Source organism: Tetranychus urticae, chromosome 2 (genome assembly GCF_039701765.1).
Source record: "Tetranychus urticae isolate SD_2017Ah chromosome 2, NJAU_TeUrti_SD_1.0, whole genome shotgun sequence".
NCBI lineage: Eukaryota > Metazoa > Arthropoda > Arachnida > Trombidiformes > Tetranychidae > Tetranychus > Tetranychus urticae.
The window spans coordinates 15,345,119-15,368,160 of NC_142959.1; the positions used below are offsets into that span (position 1 = coordinate 15,345,119).

The window sequence follows — 23,042 nt, forward strand, 5'->3', positions numbered from 1 at the left end:
TTGCCTCTTTTGCTCCACGAAAAATAATGAAACTAACATAGTTGATGCATTATTAATATTAATAATGATGTTGATCTAAAATTAGGGCGCAAATACCTTGCCATGTCCAATGTAGCCAAAAGTCGAGGAAAACAATTTGAACCCAGAAAAAAAATGTAGAGCAAATGAAAAGAAAGAATCGGAAAAATTGGCAAATTCATTGTCATGATCAATTTGAGATTTAAAAGTTGAACTAAATATAAAATTGAATAAATGAATAACAAGTTGATTGAAAGGCAACGGAAAATGTTAATAAAAAATGAATTTTACTTGTTTATCATTAGCAAGTACATTAAAAGTAATAATGATTTTCATTTAAATTTTTATTCTTCATTTTTTTCCAGTTTAATTTTGCTTCTCACATTTTATGAATGAATTGTTTCCATCCATGATAACTGAATTAAAGTTTTGAAACATCTTTTTTGGTAATTATTTTTCAATCTGATTTGCAAATTGATTTGATCATTATTGTTATTCTCATAATTATTATTATAATTATTATTATCATTATTAGTAATTAGTTATTATCATTATCATTAACATTATCATAATATTATTATTCAAATGACAAAAAAAGGAGAAGAAGAAGAAGAAGAAAAATGTAGAAAGAAAAAGTTTCCTCTTCTTGTACCCAAAACTTTTTCATCCTGTGAGCCGATTTGTTCAGAAGAAGAAGAAAGAAGATATGCTTAGAATTTCAATTTTTTGTCTTTTCTTGTTTTTTCCTTAATTGTTCAATCATGTAACATGATGAATATCGTCAGGTTTGGTTGATTGATGAATCACTATACTTTTGGTATCCAAAGGAAGAAGAAAAAAAAACCATTTTTTTGTTTCCCTTCTTTTGCTATGTTTTGGTCTTGATCAAGGTTTTGGTTCAGTTTGATTTGCTTCTTAATAATGATTTAATGAACGATGAACAATGAATAATGATGATGAGGATGATTGGTGATGATGATTGGTCAAGGTATCATTTTGATACAATATTAATACGAAGTAATGATAATAATGATGATAATAATTTCAACAATTGTTGATAGTAAATGTACAAGATTAAGGTCAAGGTCAACAGGCAATTGAATTATCAATTAACTTTCATTGATCAATTTCATCTCTTCTCTTATCTTCTTCTCATTTCCATGATTAATTTCCTTCTTCTCTTCACCTCGTTCAATATTTAGTTTCACGGATTACTAACAAATATCATCTTCAAATATCATTATCATTATTATCATCAAGTTGAAAATTATCATTTGTCTTTGGTTAGATACTATTACAGGTATCGCCAATGGGAGGGTTGAACAAGAGCAGGAGAGTAAAAAATATTTGTCATTGGATTGGGAAGGATCGGGAATGGTGAAGGTAATTGACAATCTTCCGTTGGACAAAGAACTGCTAATGATGGATGTGAGACTGGAGCTGGTGGTGATGCTTTTTGCTTAGGCTTGCTAACCTTTGTGTTGCTCCGTGCAAATTCAAGGCGAATAGTTTGCGGCAGGTCAGGGTCAAAACGAACACCAGACTGAAGGTTTTAAAGTGCCAAGGTTTAGTCGAGTTGTCATTCATGTTGCACCAATCGACAGCAGCCAACGAACGAGGCATCAGCGTGAGTTGTGCAAGTGTTTCAAGTGTTAGTGTTTAGGTTTAGTTTTGTTTCAATAAATGGGTTTACAACGATCATCAAGTGTAATCACAGTCATTGAGTTGGATTTTTTTGTTTGGTTTCATCAAGTTTCATGTTTTTTTTGTTTCAGTGATTCAAGAGCAGCAAGTGAGAACAGGGTAATGTGTGAACAGTGAAGTTAAGTGATTTTCATGGCGAAGAAGGAAAAATTTTAATAAAGAAAATGAAAGCAAAGAGTTAGTTTTTTTTCATCATTTTTTAGTGGCGCAAGTGTTTTTTATCTCTACTGGGAATTTGCTTAAATAAAGTGAAAATGAGTAAAAAAATTATACTTTTTTTGCTCTTTTTGCATGCAGTTTATCCTCTAATCAAAACCTTGAAATGAACTTTTTTTGTTGCTCTTTTCTCTCTTTCTCTCTCTCTCTGTGTTTGCTGTTTAAACTTGAATCTTGCATAGTTGATGGGAAAAGGTTTTGGAGTAAAAAAAGGTAAATCAAATGGCAAAATGAAATGGAAAGGTTGAAATCTATTTTCAAAAATGGTTCACTTGATTCATGATCTACATTTATTTAGTTATTTTTAGGCTGACTTTTGCTTTTCGTTTAATCAAATTTAATCTTGAAATGAAGTGAACTTGCCGTACAATAGAGTTGTGACACCGAGAATACTGAATAAAGTGAACAATGGTAAAGATTAACAGAAAAGTAATCTTGAAAAGTACAACGCTTTTTCACCACAAAAATATTAGCACATCAATAAGGGTTGGGATGAGATTTGGAAATATTGCGACTTTTGTTGTCTAAAAAGTTAATCATTTACAGAAGCAGCAAAGTGAAAAGAAATTGAAACTCGAATGAAACTAAAAATTAAAACTTCGTTTCTTTTCATTGTGAAAAAATGTTGAAACTAACTCAACTTCCCATTGATTTTAAATTGAACAGAAACTTTTACATTCAAAACTATCATTTTCAAATCGATTTCACTTGAAAATCATTGAAAATCAATTTGATTCAGAAACTGATTCAATTTCCTTTTGATTTGGACAAAAATTCAAAAACTATGAGAAAAAGTCAAACGAAATTCGTCAACAAATCAGATTTTCTCAAATAAAGAAGTTATCTCTGCCCAAGTCGTGATTTTTACGCAAAAGAATGAAAAAGTAACATTTCTATTCAAATGCATTCCCTGTCGACCAGTCAAAAGTAAACTTAAGCACTTTTATATTACCTAAATGTGAATGTTAGTGTTTTTGGCAAATCCAAATTACAGTAAAGTATCTAGACTCGAACATTGATGGTATCAACCAATCATGCTACAGTTGAATGAGTTGTAACAGAAACTATCAATAGTCCGTTTTCGAGTTTTTCATTCTCAGAATTGAAGACCCAAGGCCATTAAGGTTCATTCGTTTATTTGGCTCTCAAAATTGAGAAAATTCGTTTCTTTCCCACGGCATAAGTTAGAAACAGGCAAAATACACCAACCAATCGAAAAAATGTGGCGCTCTCAGAACGTCTCTCAAATATCATTTAGAGTTCAAATAACTGGATGACCTTGAATGACTTTGAATCGATATTTATAATTCTTCAATTCAGGGAGTTCTACTTGCGAAATATCAGCAAGATTTGACTTCTGATTCTCGAGTTATTGTCACAAACTTGCGTCAAAGAGGAAAAACGCTCTGAGCACTCAGCCTGAAGACCTGTGAGGCATCCTTTCCTTTGAAATCAAAAATCTATGCTAGCGTCAAAATCTCGCCTCCAAAAATTCCCAGGTCGAAAGAGATAATCTCAAGAAACTTTTTTCCTCAGATACTAAAAATACTCCTAAATATCGATATGTATAACAATGTACCTGACCATGAAATATTTTTAGAGATTGAATACACAATGAACTTAAATGAACTTGAGACTTCGATTAATGGTTCTTCAATTCTCAAAAGCAAACAGTTCTATGATCTATCTAGCATGTTTAGTTCGCTATAAAGTGGACTAAAGGTGAAGTGTATGAGCTTAAATTGCTTTGTACTTTTGCCAATAAATGTTTTCATTTCGATTAATTTCTCTATGCAAAGTAAATACATTTTTGCTGTGAATTATTACATGTGTCAATTTGAAGCCTAATCAATTATCATTTTGAAATTAATGATTATCTTTCAAGATTAGATGAGAAACGTGATTAAACTTTTTGAACAGCTTAATATTATTACATTTGATATGCAATAAACTATTATTATCATCATCATTATCATTTGGAATTGGGTAAACGTAAAAGTTGATATAATATTTAAATGGTTATAAAAGCTGGTTCATGTAAGGCTATATATTATACAATATATAATAACATGTAAACTGGAGTTGATCAAAAATTCGGAATCTTAAATGTTTAATTATTAATAAGTAACCCCAATCTAAACATGAACATCACATTTCACCATTATTCTGTTTATTCCCTGAAAAGAAGAAGAAGAAGAAGAAGGAAAAAGATCTTGTATTCTTATTCTCTCCCCTGACGATGAGAATCTTTCATGTTTACCTTTTTACCTCTTCTTTTCACTTTTCATTTTCTTGCTCATCTTTATTCTCATCTTTCAACCTTTTCTGTTGCCTTTCACTTGCCTTCGTCAAACAACGAAACCCAAACCAACATCGAGAAAGAAAAATGTTGCTCTTTTTGTTTTTTTTCCAAAATTTCGTTCTGACAAAAAGCTCATCAACTTTGGTACCTGAAACTGGATCAATCCTTTTCACATAAATGATGAAAATGTTTTCTTTTTGCATTCAATTGCATTTTTCTTACTTTACATGAAAATGAAAAAAAGCAAATCATGAAAAGGCAAAAAAAAGAAAACAGAAAAAACGAAAAAAAGTAAAATGCTGAATAAATTCTCTAGTCGAGTGAAAAACCCTTTTTTCCCCTTTTGCCATTCATTGATTATTCCACCAATTGATTATCAGATGATTATTATCTTGCAATCTAATTTGTATTCACTTTTATTCAATTGTAATCAAAAAATGAAGATTATTATGTAAAGGCTAAAAGAAGTATTGAAAGGAAAATGCAAGTAAATGTTATTGGATTATATATTCATGGATTATTGTATGATTGGAATGATTAGATTGTGGCCGAGTTAATCAAGTGAACAAAGAGAATCAACAATTTTCATGATCAATCAAATGCAAGAATCAAGTTTCTTCTGTTTTCATTGAATTCGCCTATTCTTGCACTCATTTACACAGGTAACAAATTAATTGTGAAATGAAATTAGCGTCAAACTCTATTCAATTAACCAATTGACAAGGTATTGAGCAGGTAAAGAGAAGCATTAAGTGGACAGTGTTTATCATGGATTATTCAAGCAGATATTAACCTTTATAAATGTGCTGATGTTATTAGTAGTGAGAAAGAGAGAAAAGAAAAAGATCGAAAAAAAAGTAAGGAAAGGAAATGATAAGCTGATGAAAAGGTAACTCAATAATGACAAGTGTTGACAACTTACTTGAAGATCTTGTTTTGCAGCTTCAGCTCCGGCACGAGTTGAAAATGTTACAAAGCCAACAGGCTAAAAGAGTGAGAGAAAGAGAGAGAAGGAAATTCAAGGGATAAAAAAGATGATAACAGGGATTGAATATTGAGATGAAAAGTGTAACAAAAGTTGTATCTCTGTGAAGGTAAAAGTCAGAATGGAAACCTTAAGAGTTGCTTTACCTTTTTTGCTGTTGCTTCCATTACTACCTTTTTACCTTGCAACTTCTGTTATTCTGTTACTCATCTTCATCATCTTGTTAATAATTCTTTTCTACAGAAGATAAACATTCTCTTCAGTCTTTCCTGTATTTTTTTGAGAACTGTTTTATGAGTAATAAAAGCTCGTCAAGAATTTTATGAGAATCGAAATGAAGAATATGAGAGAAGAGAGAAAAGGTTGAAAGCTATTCTCAGTTTAATACACACATAATACTCAGGTGAAGGTAAATGATGGTTGAGAATGATGAAACAGTATGCTAGTGATGATGATGATATGGATGATAAGGATGAGTAGAATGATGAGAAAAGAGAGAAAAATAACTTACCGAAGATGTTTTCCCATTTTTGCTTGTTACTTTCAACAATGATCCTTCATAACCCTGGAATGATGTTGATAACAACCAGAAGGGAAGAAGAAGAAAAAAGAAGCAAAAAATGGATGATATTTTAGATGAGAAGATGTAGGTAAGAGAGAGACAAGAGAAAAGAGAGATAAAGTTAAATTTTTACTCTTTTCTTTCGCTTTTCTTCTTCTCTTATAAGATTTTTATCTTTTCCTTCTTTTGTGAGTTTTCATTTTTATTCCTAATAGTTTGACTCTCATTGCTTCCCATTAAAAAAAAGTATGGTTTAAAGATGAGACAAAATTGACTCTACAATCAATGGACAAGTACAATTGACCAAGTTGGGTAAGAATAAAAATGAAAACAAATTGAGGAAAATGATTGGTTTGTTGGACAAAAATGTGGAAAATGGGGAAAAATTTTGCCAAACAAATTTCATCATGAAAAGAGTTTCAACTTTTCGCCTTTTTTTTAATCATTTCTAGTGTCACTTTTAGGCTCAATGATTATTGATTTTTGCCTTTACACTCTTTTCATGTTTCCATTATTACCTTATACGCTCTAAAGAGAAGGTAAAGTTCTCGAGGCTTTGCGTCCATTGGAAGGCCACTTACAAACAATGTTCGAACCTGGATAAAGAGAAGAAAAAATTGAGTTTTTTTGGCGTCAGAATTTTAAATTGTAAACTTTTCTTTTCAACGAAAAAAAGTGTGGAAATTATTCGAGTTGATAGAGGGCGCTGGTAACTGGGAGTTGAAGCTTATCATTTCAATCTTGATGTTTATGTTTGTCTGTGTTGTATCAAGTTATTTTTAGCCTTTTGATAAACTTTCTTTACCTTCTCCTTTCTCATCTTCTTTCTTCTTCTTCTTCATCATCATTTTCATCTTTTTACGACTAAACATTGACCTGGATTGGTGGATGAAATTACAGGTAAAACGGATCAACATGAGAAGGAGAGTGAAAAGGAGGAGTAAAAGTGAGACAGATAAAAGTTGAACCGAGAAAAAAACTGGAAGCGAAGAAAATGAGATTTGGTGGAAAAGAAACCAAGTAAAGATGATAAAAAGAAAAAGTGAGTAAAATATGCAGAATAAGCTATTTATTTGTTATTTATTTTTTTATTTCACTTTACTTCGTTTCCTACTTTTTCTCTCTCCCTTTCTCTTTGATTCATCTTTTACATTTTTTTATTTACTTTGTCAACTAATAAAAGGATAAATTGACATTCATGCCCATTTATATATATTTACCAATATAATGGCAGGTAACTCAATTAAAATGTTGTTGCGGTGAAAAAAACTACTCACGAAAACAAGCTTTATATTTGAAAGAAAGGAAAACAAATTACAAGTAAAAATGTGCTTTAAATTGAAAAATGAGGATTGGATTGAATTTTTATTTCAAACAATGCTCTGGTAGTCTAGTGGTTAGCATCTCTGTCTGCCGAAGAGCAGGTTGCAGGTTCAAACCTTGTTAAGTCACTTTATTCAAACCTGCGAAATGAATGTTACTCTTTCTAAATTTTAAATACTCTTTCATTACATCGTCAATCTGATTAAATAATCAGCCATGTATTTGTACCGAAACTATGCAGTAGAGAAGATCTGATAAATATTCAAGATATATCGATATTGGGAAATGGCAAGTCTTTGATACACCGGAAAACTCATTTGATCAAACTTGCATCTAAAATTTGCTCAATTATCTGGTTTTGATCAGGCAGACTTGTTGCACTTCCTAAATGTTGAATAATTTTTTTGAATCTCGTTTACGAAAAAATTGTCGATTAATGGCTCGAAATTCAGCGATTTCGATTAAATCTGCTGCTAAAGTAAAATGTGTGTTGAAACTCGAGTAAGCAACAAGAGATGTATTATTTAAAGATTAGATTTGAATTTATCTGTATTGAAAATCCAATGAAATGTACTTTTATCAATCTCTACAGTTGATGTTTTAGCACAAAAATAAGAGCCTTGATCATGTTTCATGCAAGATTATTATTTGTCGCTCCATAGTGATGAAAGGAGAAGTTGAGAAGAGAAGCAAAAAATAATCTGTGATTTTCTGAATTCTTTAGAGATTCAACCGTAAAATGCTGAAAATAAAGTTTACACGATTGCTTTGAATTAATTTAAGATAGTGTCTCGAGTCACTGTATCAGAGCAGAAAAAAAGGTTAATGTGATGGATCCAACATTTAAAGACAAAACCTAGTTGAAGTAAATTTGTTGAAAGGAAAGGTTCAATAATTGGATAATCATTACTATACCATGAAAAGTAAACACTGTACAGAGACTTGTATTTAAAGTTGTGATTCACTGATAATTACAAACTACAACCTAATGTACTAGAACATTTGACGAGTAGGAAAAAAAAGGTTGACCCATTAGCGACCCCAGCGAATCAAATGTAGAGAAAAAAGTGTCCAAAAGTCAATTTCCTAGCAAGAATGAAACATGCAATTTCCATGGTAAATTGAAATGCTCCAAACTCATAAGATTTTCCTAAAAGGCCAAAATTTTCCACCAAAGTTTCCATTAATCATGAACAATTTGATAAATTGTCAAAACTATTGAACATTCGTTTTCCGTTGGAAGCAAAATCCAATGAAGAAAAAGCTAATCCTTGAATTGCATTACAAATGGAAACAAAATATTTACTTTACCGATTAAAATTTCAATTGAAACGGTTAATTTTTTTCTCAACATATTTTCATGTAACATGTTTCATGCGGTGACAGACTGGGTAAGGAGAAACTGATGAATGGTTAAATGGCTGAATATCTAATGAACACAGTAATGATAACCACTTAAGAGGAGAGGAAGAAAAAAAAGAGTCAAAGAGCAAAAGTAAAAGTGAATCAAAATTGAGCAAACTTTTGAATAACCCAAAAAGTAACCCAATAGTTTCACCTATTTGATGAAAAATGATTTAATCCGGTTACTTCTTAGTAATGCATAATTAAGCTTGCAGGTAATTCATTTAGTAGCAAAATGTAGACACGAAAAGAGAGAGAAGGCGAAAGGAAAAAAACGAAGACAGAAATGTACACTAATTTTGTCTCTTCAAATGTATTCAATGGTAAATGCAAAGTAGATTGTGATTAAAATGCAGTGATTAACTAATGGAAAAGTCTATTAACGAATTTAACATTTTTTTCTTCTCTCCACTAATTTTACTTCTTTCAATTGGGTCATCATTTTGCTGCCTCGCATTACATATGTAAAAGTTAATCACTTAATCAAACCAATTGTACATTTAAAATGATGTTGTTATTTGATAATGAATGTAAAGATGAATTTGATTATTTGAAGGAGAACGAGAAAAGCTGGTAAAGGGAACATGATGAGGCAACTCGAATCGAGTAAAGAATGAAGGGAAATTGATAAAGTTCATTTTTCACTTTTATATTCAACTTTTTTTTCCATGTGCATCATTACTCTAAATGTGTCTATTTGAGTCTGAAACAGTTGAACAGCAAGTTTAGTGGAAGCAAAAAACGACTTGGAAATGTGATTAAAAGTGAAAACAGAAAGTGGTTTTGGAAAACTATTTTTACTCCTTTCATCACTTGAATTTGTCAAAAATAATGTTTTACTTTTGACGATCAAAAGGAAAAGTTGTTGCTCGACAAAAATGGACTCATTATTGACCATTGCAATTGTTAACATTTCATGGTTTCCAGTCGACTTCTATGTAGTTGCAGTTGATTGACAAAGAAACCAGGAAAAACATTACTTTTGTGAAGAGCAAAGTCACTGGGAAAAAATGTTCATTTTAAATATACTCTCGTCGTATCATCTTGAATATCCATTGTAATCGAAACGAAATGTTCATGTTTTTGGCTTTCAAAGTTTACTCTAGTTTTTTTTCCTTCCCTTGCAATATTGTTTACTCTGGTTTGAATGAGGAACAAAACTGATATTCAATTTATCATCAACTTTCATTTTTCGATTCTTTTCTCTTTTTACCTTTTTCCTCTCTTCCATTCAACATTTTCAGTTTTATCTTCATTCCAAAATCTGTTATCTCTTGTAAACCTTGCAATCGATTGATTATATAAATGATTATCATTGTAAATCATTTGTTATTGATAGTCACGTTAGTTTTGCCAGTTTACGTTATTGTTTCAATTTTACTTCATTTTACTTTTTTTTTGCTCTTCTTTTTTTTACGACTCATGATATTATCATGATTATCAAGTTAATGTCCAAATGATGAGAGAATCAGATTTATCTTGATACGCCCATTTCATGGTCTATTGAATATCATCTGTGAGCGAATGAGAGCAATAGAAAGGAAATAAATCCCTAGTTTTGAGTTGATAAATAAATATTCTGTAAATAGAGTTAAAACTGAAATTCTCATGAGAATTGGATGAAAATGAGAAACAAGGTGAACATTTTTGTTCCGTTTCAAAATTCATCACAACGAATCATTGAACGAATAAAAAAGTTTTCTCGTTTTTTTAGCTCAATAATTGCACTTCTAGCCAAGAGTCAACTTAAGCTAATTGACTTGATTATCATCTTGTTCATGGTTTACACCAATCTGATGTTCCTATAGATTCATGTTTCCATTGAAGCCTCACTCGGATAAGAGAAGAAAAAAAATGATTCGATTTTTTGACCAATTTTGCCATTCTTTTGCTACTCAAGGGTTTCATTGGTTTTACCTTTAAACATTTACTTGTTGTGATTCTAATCTTTTAAACCTTATTAATGAAATTTGAATCTTGCAAGTGACTTGGAAATGTTAATGAAAGGTAATGCTCAAGTAGACGAGTTAACTTCACCTTTTGTTAACTCTATTGATTGAAGATGAATTAAGTTGTCATCATTATCTGGATGAAAGGCATGCTTTCCTCTGTTACCTTTGCGTCTAAACATTATTCATGATTCCTTTCAAGTTTTGGGAAACACACATTTATGGATCATCGATAAGAGCTTACTGTGCAACATTAAAAAATTAACCTCAAATTAAGTAGTCAGTGAGCAAAGTCGAGTTTTTTGTTGATCGAAAAAAAAGTTGCACAGTTCTTGCAAAGAATCATGAGATGAATATTTTTGTCTATTCAAGTTTGGAATTTGCAAAAATTTAGAATTTTTGTTTGCAGAATTTCATGGTTTGAATAACTTTTTTTTTGTCAAAGTGAATTATCACAAGTTTAGTGTAAACATGGAATCCATCATAAATGATCATTTCAAGTTGCTCAACATGACAATGTATTTGATTAAGATTTTCAAGAGAGAGTGAGAAATGAAAGATTCAGCAATTCTCTCTTTTTGGTGTTTAACCATGTAAAGATGGAGAAATGAATAAATTTGGAAACTAAATCATAATTGTGTTTGTTCATTTTCTGGTGAAGCAAAATTTTTGACCCAAAAATTGCAAGGTAAATGGAAGGAGAAGAGGTTGGAAAATATCGATTGTCCAGAAAAGTAATGACATTAATCGAGTTAACTGAATTGTATAAATTTTCCTCTTATACAATATTCAACTTTTCTGGTTGACTAATCAATGAAAATTTGTAATTCCATTAACAGGAAATTCTTTGTTTTCAGAACATCCAAATTGCTGATACTCACAAAAGGTTCAACTTTTATCGCTTTTGGTGGTCACTGAATCATTGATTGAACCTTTCGTTGTGTTGCCTCAATTGATTCCATTTGCTGGTCATTCGTTATTAAGACATCTCTTGGCACATTAACTTTTGACTAAAGGCAATTGTTGAGATAAGGCGCCCATAGATACATATCGATCAAAGAGTTGTCAGTTTCATATGATTTATCATGATTTATTCAACCTTTACTTTCTGATGGACAAAGAAGGTAAAATGTTAACCTGTTCATTAATTGTCTTCATCCATTCAGTCTTGAGCCATTAGCTACAAAATGTAACTCGACAATGGAAAAATGTCAACTCGGCGAAAATAAAAAATCGTCAAAAGTTTACAGAGTGTCGCAGAATATTGCAATCAAATTTCGTCGAAGCGAGCAAAGTTTAATTTCGTATTTAAAGATTCGTTTGAAGCAAAAATAATCATTGTAATTGAGGAATATAAATGACTGGAAATTAATCTTCAAATTGGACGCACTTTTCGTTGGAGAGAAACTCGTGAAATGGTGAAAGTAATTGAACTGAACCATGCCAGTTTATTGTGTTGCAGTTGAAAATTGATGAAACAAGAGACTAACATTGTAACTGAAAATCATCTTTAAATTGAGTTTCAAAAAAAGTATATTGATTTTGGTGATGAATAATTGAAAGTAATGTTTTCTGATGAGAAAAATTCTATGAGAATAGTTCATGCCAGAATTCATTAAACTAGTAAGCTTATCTGCGAAAGGAAAATTGGTTGTCATGACACTGTAATTTTTCGGATCATGGCCTGCTTTGTGTAATGGCTAGCTAATGGTGGAACATCATTTCTTCCCGCCAAAATAAATTCTAGAAGGTTCTTGTCAATAAAGCTAGAAAACATGATTTCTGGTGTTAAACAAATTTTACAAATCGATATCATCATCAGAATAGCAGATCGATTGTCAACTTTTATAATCAAAAGAATGATTAAAGTGGCTGATTAATCAGTCAGTCAGTCAGTCATTATAAAGATAACTCAACAATTTCCAACTCGAAAAGTTTATCAAACGGTTAAGAAGCAAGACCACGAGAAGCAAATACAAATTGAATCATCACGGTGCAAATTAGATCAGACTATCAGCTAAACTGAGTATTTCAAAGATAACTTTCTAGACAAACTTGCAAGCATTAAATTTTAATCAAATGAAATATCACAATATTTGCGACAAAAATTGATTCATCAACATCAATATGTTCAATAGCCTTTGATATTTTCAGCAAAACTACGGATCAGCATCAAGATTAAGTTCAATGAGAATAATTTCAATGAATAAAAATGAATTGTCCGAAATAGCAACAAACGGTACAAGAAAAAAATGAGTAAATCAACAAAAGTTTGTTTGTTGTCCAGTTTGTCCATTTGAATCAAAAGACAACTTATGTGAAATGAAAATAATTTTCAATCTCGAATAACTCAGTAAATATTGATCACAGACGTTTCATTTCTTTCATACTTTGGAAATAACAACTCATGAATAATGGCATTTAATCTTTCGATCATCCTTAATCTCTTTGGATTTAACCTTTAAATTAAAGAAGCAAATTGGATCTTTATTTTTGAGTTTATTCCTTGTCCTATTGATTAAACCTTATTGCTTTACGGCAACCAACTAGCTGGATACACTTGAGACTTGATCAATAGCCTCGACTGGGAGCGAGTGAAAGGCCAAAAACAAAGCCAAGATTGACCCTTGTTTGCGTGAGCCCAATGAGAGCAACAAAATTGCTGTTAGCAGATGAAAAGTATGGTCAATGAAAAATGAAAAGTATGGAAACATTTGGAAAGGTTGACGAAAATATTTGCAAATAAAAATGTAATAAAACATTGACATTTTGTGTGTTGATTTTATTCTGATTCAGCCAAATAACAGTTTAATGTTGGTAAAGGAAAATGTAAAACAAAGATAACAGACAGCGAAAAAAAAGGTTAACAACTCGAAAGAAAAGTAAAGCAAAAAGAAAGAGTAAAAATACATTATTATGATAACCTGGAGAACGATAAAAACTGATATAATGGATAAAGATAGTAGCATGAAAAGGGAGGTGATATTTATTTACTGATATTATGTGTTCATATTAGTTGTAGAACATATGATTGAGAGAAGAAAGAGCGAAGAAGAAGGAGAAAAAAAGAGAAAAGTGGAGAAAGGCGAAATTCGTCATGAAAGAATGACTTTCCAACGAACATGTATAAATATATGTTTATGTGAATTTAGTATCTCGGAGTAATGATGATGATCATGGATGATGTTTTGTGCGAAGAGAAAAAATATTAAAGAGAGAAAAAAAGGAAAAAAGTAAAAGATGTTTTTTTTCTGCTTTCATCTCTTTTCCTCTTCCAATACCTTTACCAGATGAAAATGTTTCAAAGTATTTTCATGGTAATGTGTGAATATGTGTGTTCAGTGAGACTGTTTGTCTATGTTTGATGATGTTGCAAGTGAATAACGAAAATGATGTTAATAGATTTTTACTTGGAAAAGGAATGAATTTTGAATGTTGAAAGAAGAAGAGAAAAGGTTCATCATTGATAAAGAAAATGATGATAATCATGAAAATTTGGGAAAAGATTCAGTTACCTTTAACTTTCATTTGGAGAAATAAAAAAAGGTTGAAATTCGAGAGAAAAAATTATTTCATTTCTCATTCAGATTCTCATTATTTTGCATCATTTTCATTTTTCGCTTCCTTCTCATTCCCTGATCGTTTTATACCTTTATTAGCATTATTAGTTTTATTGATTGAAAGGTTGATTCTTTACTTCTTTGTTAACCTTACATTTTTTTTCTGTTTCGTGGTTTTTTTGCTCGACTTTGGATTCAAGTTGATTGAAATAAAATGATAATGCAAGTTAATAATCACGTAATAATGGTAACATTAATGGTGACAAAAGGAAAGAGTCAAAAGATGAAGTTGATGAAAAATGGTGAACAACTTAATGAGTCGAGATTCATCTTCATTTATAAGGTAAGTAAAGATGATAATTAAAAATCAATAAAATTCATTGTCAAGTATTCAAAGGGCAACAGAATAAAGGTGACGATAATTAAAACCTTTCATGTTGACGGAAGAAAAGGCTAAGATAAAGAAGAGAAGAAAAAAAAGATGCAAAATTTTAATTGTTGAACAAGAAGTAAACTGGGAGTGAAAACAGGGATTCCTATGATAAGAGTGTAATGATAATGGATTGACAAGTTTATAAGTTTGTTGTTCAATCAATTCTCATGATGATTAGAACTTTTCCTTTTCTCTTTCATCAAAAATGAAAACTTTTTCATGTGAAAAGGAATAAAAGTAAAAGTTGTTTTTTCTTTTCATTTTTTTTCTCTTCTCTCTTTTCTTTACCTGAGTATTCATTTTTTAACCTTTCCTGGGTAAGGAACTAGTTGAACTGATTATTGTAATATTATTGAAGAGTTATACATTTTGTCAGAAAGTGAGGAACAATATTTTTCCCTCTACTTTTTGCTTACCTTTTATTCGAGTTTACCTTTTCGATGATTGTTTAATGGGAAGAAGAAGAACGCAAAAGAGGAAATAATATCTATTGAATCATGATTAGATTATATTTGTACAAATTATAATCTCAAGAGTTTCTCGCTTTTTGCACATCAAAAATAATCAGTTTGATCAATGTTAAGATTTACACTGAAATGAATCTTTTTCTTCTTCTTCCTTTTCTTCCAAATCAACATTGCAATAAATCTTTCGATTTTTTCGATTTTCGCCGTTTTTTCCACTCATTCTCATGTAAAATATTATTTACCAAATTTGTATTGTAACCACTTTACTGTTTAACATTTTCATTCCAATCACTTTAACCTGATAAACAACGTTATAAACATCCATTTATGTGAAGAAAACGAGAGATTAGACTCAACTTTTTTTCCTCTTCTTTTGTTTTCTCTTTTCCTTGTTTTTTCAGTCAATCACTGAATGTTACTTTTTCTGTTTTTTGCTCTTTATTCTGTCTTTTTTTGCCTAAATTTCATGCTCATCAAGCATCTAAATAGATCGAAAATCGTTGAAGAGATAATTGTAAATAGTGAGGTTAAAGGAATTGCGAAAAACAGGGAAAAGAGAAAGGCTTTACAGGTTCATGGTGTGTGGTTTCATGTAAACAATGAATTATCAATTTTGCTTTATTGAACACATGATAAAAGGTGAAATGTCAATTAAAGAAGGAACAATGAGCGAAGAAAAGAAAAGGTTAAATTGGCATAATGTGATCAACTTGGACAAGGTTTGCCCTTTCACTTGGGAATTAACTAAAGGTTCAACATTGAAACATTTTCATTCATTTATCGCTCATTGATATTGACCTGTGCAACTGTTGCCATTGTCAGCTTGGTGACCATTCTCATGTTCACCTTCATTTGATGACAATATTGAGAGGGAAATTAAGTGAACACACATTTGATTGATTAACCTCATGTTTTGATTTTAACACTTCAATTGACCTTTTTGTTCTTTCCTTCAACATTCAAAGGTCTAAAAAGTAAATCAACTTTGAAAGTGGAACATGAGATGAGAAGAAGAAGATAAAGAGTTGAAGATGAGCTGATGATACGAATGATGAGGAAAAGAGAAGCTACCTTGATGTACTTCAGGGAATCCAGCCCATGATAGTGGCTTTTTATCTTGCCTGTAAATCATCAGACTATCCATCTTTATATAACTTCAACAGATTGAAATGAATCGCCATTCAATCTTCTTTTCTTCTTCTTCTTTCTTTTGTCTTCATTTCTCTCTCTCTTCAAGATTTAACACACAAACACAGAAGAAAGGTATTGAAGCTTTTGAATTAGAAGAGTTCAAATGTTGCCAAAGCTCATGGGGCCAATCATTTTTACACAAATACTCAGAGTGAGTGAGCTTAAATGGTAAAAGAGATTCCTCAAGAAAAACGTTATTCTGTTGATGATGATGAGATGTTGGATACAGGTTAGGAAAAAAGAGAGACTGGCTTAGTGAAAAGGTAAAGTTAATTCCAGGTAAAAGGAAGGAGAAGGAAAAAAGATGATATTGATATTGATCTTTGTGCAAGTATAGCAAAAGCTGGTTCAATGGAAACAGAGTGTGCATCAAGATGAGAAGAAACATGGAAAGATATTTGGAAACGAATTTTGTTTTCACTCAAAAAGAATGAAAAGTCAACCTTTACATTTGAACGTTTAAAGAATGGTGAAAAAATGCAATTTTTTTACCTTGCAAACTTTTCCTTACTCTCAATGAAAACTTGAAGAATTGCATATTTGGTGAAAAAAAGAGAGAAACTGGCAAGTTTAATCTTTAAATTATAAATGGTTGCGATTTACGATTTACATGCATAATTTAGGAAATCAAAGAAATAATGAAAATTTTCGTTTCTTGCGCTGTTCCAAAAAATAGATTAATTGACTTTGACTTTTGATTGAAAATGTATGCAAAATTCATATACGTGATAAATACATTATGCATGTTTTGCTCATGTAATTGATTATGTAAACTTGCAATGGTTTACATTGAGGATGAAGTAGCAAAATGGGATTTAAGTTGATTCTTAGAAAATGATAATTTCCAAATTCTCACCATTAGAGTCAGTTTGTAGTTTGCTGTTTCAAGCAAATGACATGCAAAATGGAAACAAACTTGCAAATCATTGGAAATGCCTTTTCACTTTTCAATTGTCGAAATGAATCAAGTTGCAAAATTCAATAAAATATTCTGAATTCTGTATGAGAAAGGAATTTTGTGGAATGATCAATCTATTAGGAATGAAGAATGGTGAGATTAAAGAGAGAACCAACAAACTTGAGAAAATCTCCATTGAATGATTGTTAAAACTCTTTCGGTTATGCTATTCTAATAAAGTAAAGGTGATCAAGTTGTGGTTCATTGAAAGCCATTTATCAACATTGTCTTTATTTGCTTTATTAATTTCTTGTTCAATGTGTGGAAGCAGCTTTAATGGGTGAATAAGTGAAGAGCTGCGAATCTGCGCCAAAGCAAATTTTGAATTAAATACGATCGAGCTTCATCAATCCTCTTGTTTACCCAAAAGTAATTCATCACTTGAGAAATTTTTGAATAAAAAAAAGTTGTTAAGATGAAAATGGAAGTAATAAAATTATGAAAATTTTATGCAAATTGATCATCTAAGTTCAACTCTTAATCTTTGATTATAAATGGATTCAAAAGAAAAATTCAAAGATTGAAATCTCAGCTCTTCCAATCGTTACAAAAATGAACTTTCATTCGAACTGTTATTAATACGTTCATTTCTAAGGATTTCTTGAGACTAACTTGAAAAGGGCCAAAATTTGAGTTTTTTCACAGATTTTCAATTTTCTCTTCAACTTAATTTTCAATCGATGAATCTGCCAAAATCGAGCTTTTTGATGAGTTTTAGAGTGATTGTTGTGACGGTTCCTAAGGTCAAGATCAAGCTTGATGAGAATATCTGTTCAATATCATGTCGATCTTGTAAAATGAAGATTGTTGCTACATGCAAGGTTGTCATGAATGTAAAAGGAAAGGTTTCAAGTGTGGCTTACTCATGTATCTTTCAAGTTGTAAATCTTATAGTTTCACAATTATTGTCTCCAAAAGGTGGTTTCACAAAAGGTAGCTTAGATTGCCTCTAAATAAAGTTACTGTAAACTGTTTAATGGAAAGAAGAGTAAAATAATTAATTGTATGTTTACCAAGTTTTACGGTTTCTCTTCACCTTTCATTACACTTTTGTTTCTTCATCTAATTTTGTGACTCTCTCTTTTTTTTATTTCATCATTTGTTAAATGTGTAATTTGGGAGTGTAAAGTCTAAAACTGATCCCAGGAAAGGTGAATTTATGAATTTATCAGGAAAACGGAAACACAAAGAAAATGTAATTTCACACCGCACCTTTTGAGTAAAGGTTTTTACTTTAAAGGTAAACTTGAAGCATAACATAAATGCAATCTCTTTTCATTGCTTTCCACTAAATGGTCAAGACAGGAAAACTCGCTAAATACAGACTAAACAGTTACTCAAATTAAAAGCAATGTTTACTAGAAAAGATGAAAATTTCAATATTCGGTTCCCTTAATTCGAGCAGTTTAATTATCTCATGAGAAGAGCAAAATTTCGATTCATTTGAAATCAACTTTTCTATTTGATATTTTCATTCAATTTCCTCGAAATAGCCCTTCATCAAGCTCTTTGTTCATTTTAGTTGAAAGTCGATTGACTTTGAATTTTCTTCAACATTTCGATTTGCTTTTTTGGGTGAAGAGATTTTTAATTTTGGTGAAAAGATGTTTAAATGGCTTCGAAAAGGTGGAGCATTGTATTCTGCTCGTTAAACAAAGCCAACATTAGTTAGATTTAGAAGGCAATTTGAATCACTAATTGCTTTCTAATGAAATGATCAACATAAGATTAACTTTTAATCTAAGGAGAAAGCATTCAAGAGTGATTACATTGAAAAAGTAATTGTTTAAGTATTCAAGTTTCGAGATCGAACATCATTCTCTAGTTTTGTATCATTTTTTTCTTGCGAAGAGAAGAGTTATTTTAATCTTTTTTTTCGAGTAAAATTTTCTCGAGCATTCAGTTTTAATAAACATTGAGATTAATTAAAATGAAAAAGGTCTCAATTTGTTATCAAAATTATTGACATTTTGAAAAATTCTGCATTTCTCAAAATATAACTCGATATTTGGCAAACATTTAGCATCATTTAATCTCGTTTACTTCTAGAGTCTTTCAAGAGTCCATCATGGGAAAAAGACAGAAGTCAGAGTTCAGTGTTGAGCCTTTTAGGATAAACACAAATATTCAATCGCCTGGACACAATACATTTACGATTAAGATTATATTGATAATCATGAAAAAAGCACGAGACAAAAGGTTCTCACGAAGGGAATCCAACATTCAATGTTTAAAGTTAGTAATTAATAGACTCAAATGTGTATCAAATATTCAAAATTATTGCGTGATAAAAACTCGACAATCTAAACGATTAAAGAATGAATAATTATAATCGTTTGAAAATAAAAATCATTTAATAGCAAATAATTAAATGAACTTTCTCTCAATTCTAATTATCAACCAATCAAATCAAACATTGGCCTCATTGACTTTCGTTCAAAAGCAAAGTTTTTCATTTTATATGAAAATTTTGATCAACTTCGACGCTTGACTAGAAAAGTAATTTCTCTAAAATCTCAACGATGCTGAGCCTACAAATTGATCGATAAAACTGTCGAAATCAATTTCTCCAAAATGATCACAAGTCAATCGGTCTTGAGCCATCTATAATTCATATTGACACAATAACGAGCTAACAAAATGTGCCAACAGATAATTTTGTGATGACAGTTTGAAATTGATTTAGTAAAGCAAATAATGACTGAAGTTCAAAAAAATAGAGTTTGAAGGTTACGATAAGTTTACTTGCATCTTGGTAGTTGATATGTTTAAAAATTAATAACAATGTCTTGAATTGAATCAATCAAAATGAACCTGTAAAAAGAATTGAGGTGATGAGGGAATAAAAAAGAAAAAATTGTTTTCTTTTTGCTTTTCGTTTTTCTTCTTCTTCCTCTCCCCTCTTCTTCTCCATCATCTTCTTCCTCTTCTCCATTTCTCATCATCATTACCTTTTAATGATTTAACCAAAAAGGTAAAATCCACAAGAAGAAAGAGAGAGAGAGAATAAAGTTCAAGATAAATGACAATGAAAGCCAAAACTCGAAGAGAAAATAAAAGTAATGATGATAGACATGATGAAGAAAGAAAATTGTTGAATCAAGAGTAAAGTGAAAAAAAAGTTCAGGTAAACATAGTAAATTAATTTTATACCCTCAAGGTGAAAGAATGAAAAATAAAGAAAGAAAATGAAACCAAACATGAAATTTACAACAAATTTGGCTTATCAGTTGCAAGCTGAAAATGTTCATTGGAAAAGCATTTTTCGCCTTTTCCATCAATTCCTTGCAATAACTTTTCTTCTTTTCCTTTTCTTGTTTATTCGCTATTTTCATGCTCAACTTTATCTTATGAGATTTACTTTTGACTCTAAACTTTTCAACTATCAACAAGTTCAATTGCAACGAATTGTTTTTTTGCCTGTAAACTCTTGAGAAATCGTAGACAAAAGAAAAGAAAAGAAGAAATTTCATTTCTCAAAATTCCTTGTTCAACTTTTCAACTCGACTGTTTTAGTATCTTCAAGATTCATCCTTTTCATTATCATGAGTTCAAACAATATTTTGCCAATAAATTTGTTGGACCAAGAAAAATTTCACAATTCAATTGAAGCCAATCACAGCGAAAAAATTCCAGTCCATTGAATCAAATCTGAATTGCCTATTTGCTCGTCACTTTATTCATTTCTGTTTTTACCTTTTCCATTAAATATTGTTTGAAAGTCACTCAATTGTTGCCTGGAAAAGGCATCACTTGATTAGCTTATAAACGCTTTTGTCTTTAACCTTGTTATCGACTTGTGTTGCTCATAACTGGGAGGTTAAAGTGACTCCAAGAATAGATGCTTATGGGCTTGAAAATTGTCCAGTCAATTGTCATAATTAACAGTCGCAATGAATATAAATGATGATTAAATTTTGGTACAAATATTAATCTCAAGAGTTGCTCGCTTGTCGTGAAATAATCAGTTTGATCAATATCAAGATTTACACTGAAATGAATCTTTTCTTCTTCTTTTCCTTTCCAGAATCAGAATTGCAATATAAATATAAATCTTTCGACTTTCATCTTTTATTCTTTCTCATCCTCTCATGTATAATATTATATACAAAAATTGTATTGTAACCACTTAACTGTTTAACATTTTCATTCCAATCACTTTAACCTGATAAACACTGTTATAAACATCAATTTATGTGAAGAAAACGAGAGATTAGTCTCAACGATTTCTTCTTTTGTTTTACTTCTTCTTCTTTTCCCTCCTTTTACTGTTCTGTTCAATCAATCACTGAACAGTTACTTTTCTCGAACTTTACGTTTTTCCCTTTTCAGTCTTTTTCGTGTACATTTTTCTTGTTCCGTCTAAACTTCAACTCACAGTTGAAGCGCATCAAGATTGTTGAGATAATTTGAAAGTAAAATGTTTGTAAAGGAAAAATAATTTCAAGATAAACTTACCTCCTCTTCAGGAACATTGTTCACTGAATCCATACTTTGGCTGAGAGTCATTTGTTTGATTGGGATAACTTGCGATGATTGACTGATGATGAAATAGACACACAAAAGTTGCTCAATAAGAATCGGTTGGATTTGAATAACACATGAAATACAAAAAAATAATGAATATTCCTTGAGTGTGGCGCAATTTGGGGAAAACTTTTCTCTCTCCTTATGCTTTTTACCTTAACTGTTCATTGATCGTATAATAACTTGAATGAAAATGTTTGCTGTTTGTCAAAAGCTATGTCCTCTTGCGCAGTGAGCGCATTATCATCACTCCAAAGGTAAATGCGCAAATAAGATAAGAACAACGTCTGCAGCGCAGATGGCTTTTCTTCTGTCGATATCACCTGGACAAGGTCAACATAAAAGACACGCTCCATCCACACGATAACCATCTGTTTCTAGTTTTTATGTTTATCTTCTCTCTTCAGTCCCATCAGAATTTCCTTATAATTGTAAAATGGTTAATCGGCCAATTTTATTTTCCTAGCTATTAATAAGTTTCTTTGGTTTCATCACTTTTTTTCTGTTCGACTCCAACAAGGGCTGTAACTGTATATTTTTGAGGCTAACTGGGCTAAGTTTATCGATATGATCGATGGTCACGTGAGGGTTGAGTTAATTTTATGCAAAAAATTGTTATTAATGGTTAAAAGAGGAAGAAAGGAGGGAAACAGTTACAGTTAAATTTAATTAACATTGTCTTTTAACCGAAACATGTCATTGGATTGGTAACATTTTTATGTGTTCTGTGGTGACATCTATTATCCATGATTTTATTTAAAGCAGTTTTCATGATTCATGATTTGTTTTATTGATTAGCTATTTTAGATTGCCATTGATTACCATCGAGTCTCCATTGAACAGATTTTATTGGCTTTGGATTGGAATCTATTTTACAATCAAAGTAAACATTATTTCCTTCCTGAATTGTTGTTGATAATGTTGATGAATCAAATTCAAGTTTATCAAGGTGGGAAATGATAGACAATATGACTAGAAAATTGCACCCAAAAAGGGGCCAAAATCCATGAAAGAGTAATTAGTTTTTACGGTAACCAAAAGTCGAAATGAAAGTTCATCAATAACAGTGTAACAACTCTATTAAATCAACTTTTTGTGCAAAACAACAAAATTCTGCGTTAATAAATAGACAAGAAATAACCTTCCAACTCAAATTTGATAGGAGGAAAACTTTTTTCGAAACTGTTGCTTTTAAAAAAATTCGAGTGGCCAACATTTTGGAAACTCACATTGAACATCTAATTGAAGTTGACCCGATATCTGTGAGTTTAGTATTTTTGGATTCTCAGCAATACAGGATAACATGGCACCGTTATGAGACTTGTTTACTTGAATTGTTATTCGACTGGTTACTACTTGGTCACCTGATGAATGGTCAATCAAATGGAAATGAAGGGAAATGTGTGTTGATATGAATGAGATAAAGACATGTTGAGGTGTAAA

At 30.9% G+C, this 23,042-nt stretch overlaps 1 protein-coding gene across 2 annotated transcripts; it reads right to left on the reverse strand.

Annotated features, from left to right (window-relative positions):
• Positions 1-288: 288 nt before the first annotated feature.
• LOC107369781 (protein couch potato) lies at positions 289-21,774 on the reverse strand. Of its 2 annotated transcripts, XM_025160349.2 has the most exons (6): positions 21,531-21,774; positions 6,306-6,383; positions 5,737-5,790; positions 5,163-5,225; positions 5,034-5,046; positions 1,401-1,561 (listed from the first exon to the last, which is right to left on the reverse strand). In XM_025160349.2, the coding sequence occupies exons 1-6, from the start codon at positions 21,579-21,581 to the stop codon at positions 1,545-1,547; spliced, it is 276 nt and encodes a 91-aa protein (XP_025016117.1). In that variant the 5' UTR covers positions 21,582-21,774; the 3' UTR covers positions 1,401-1,544. The 2 variants fall into 2 exon arrangements, with proteins under 2 accessions (XP_015793247.1, XP_025016117.1); XM_015937761.3 differs by lacking the exon at positions 5,034-5,046 and having other exon boundaries at positions 289-1,561.
• Positions 21,775-23,042: the final 1,268 nt, after the last annotated feature.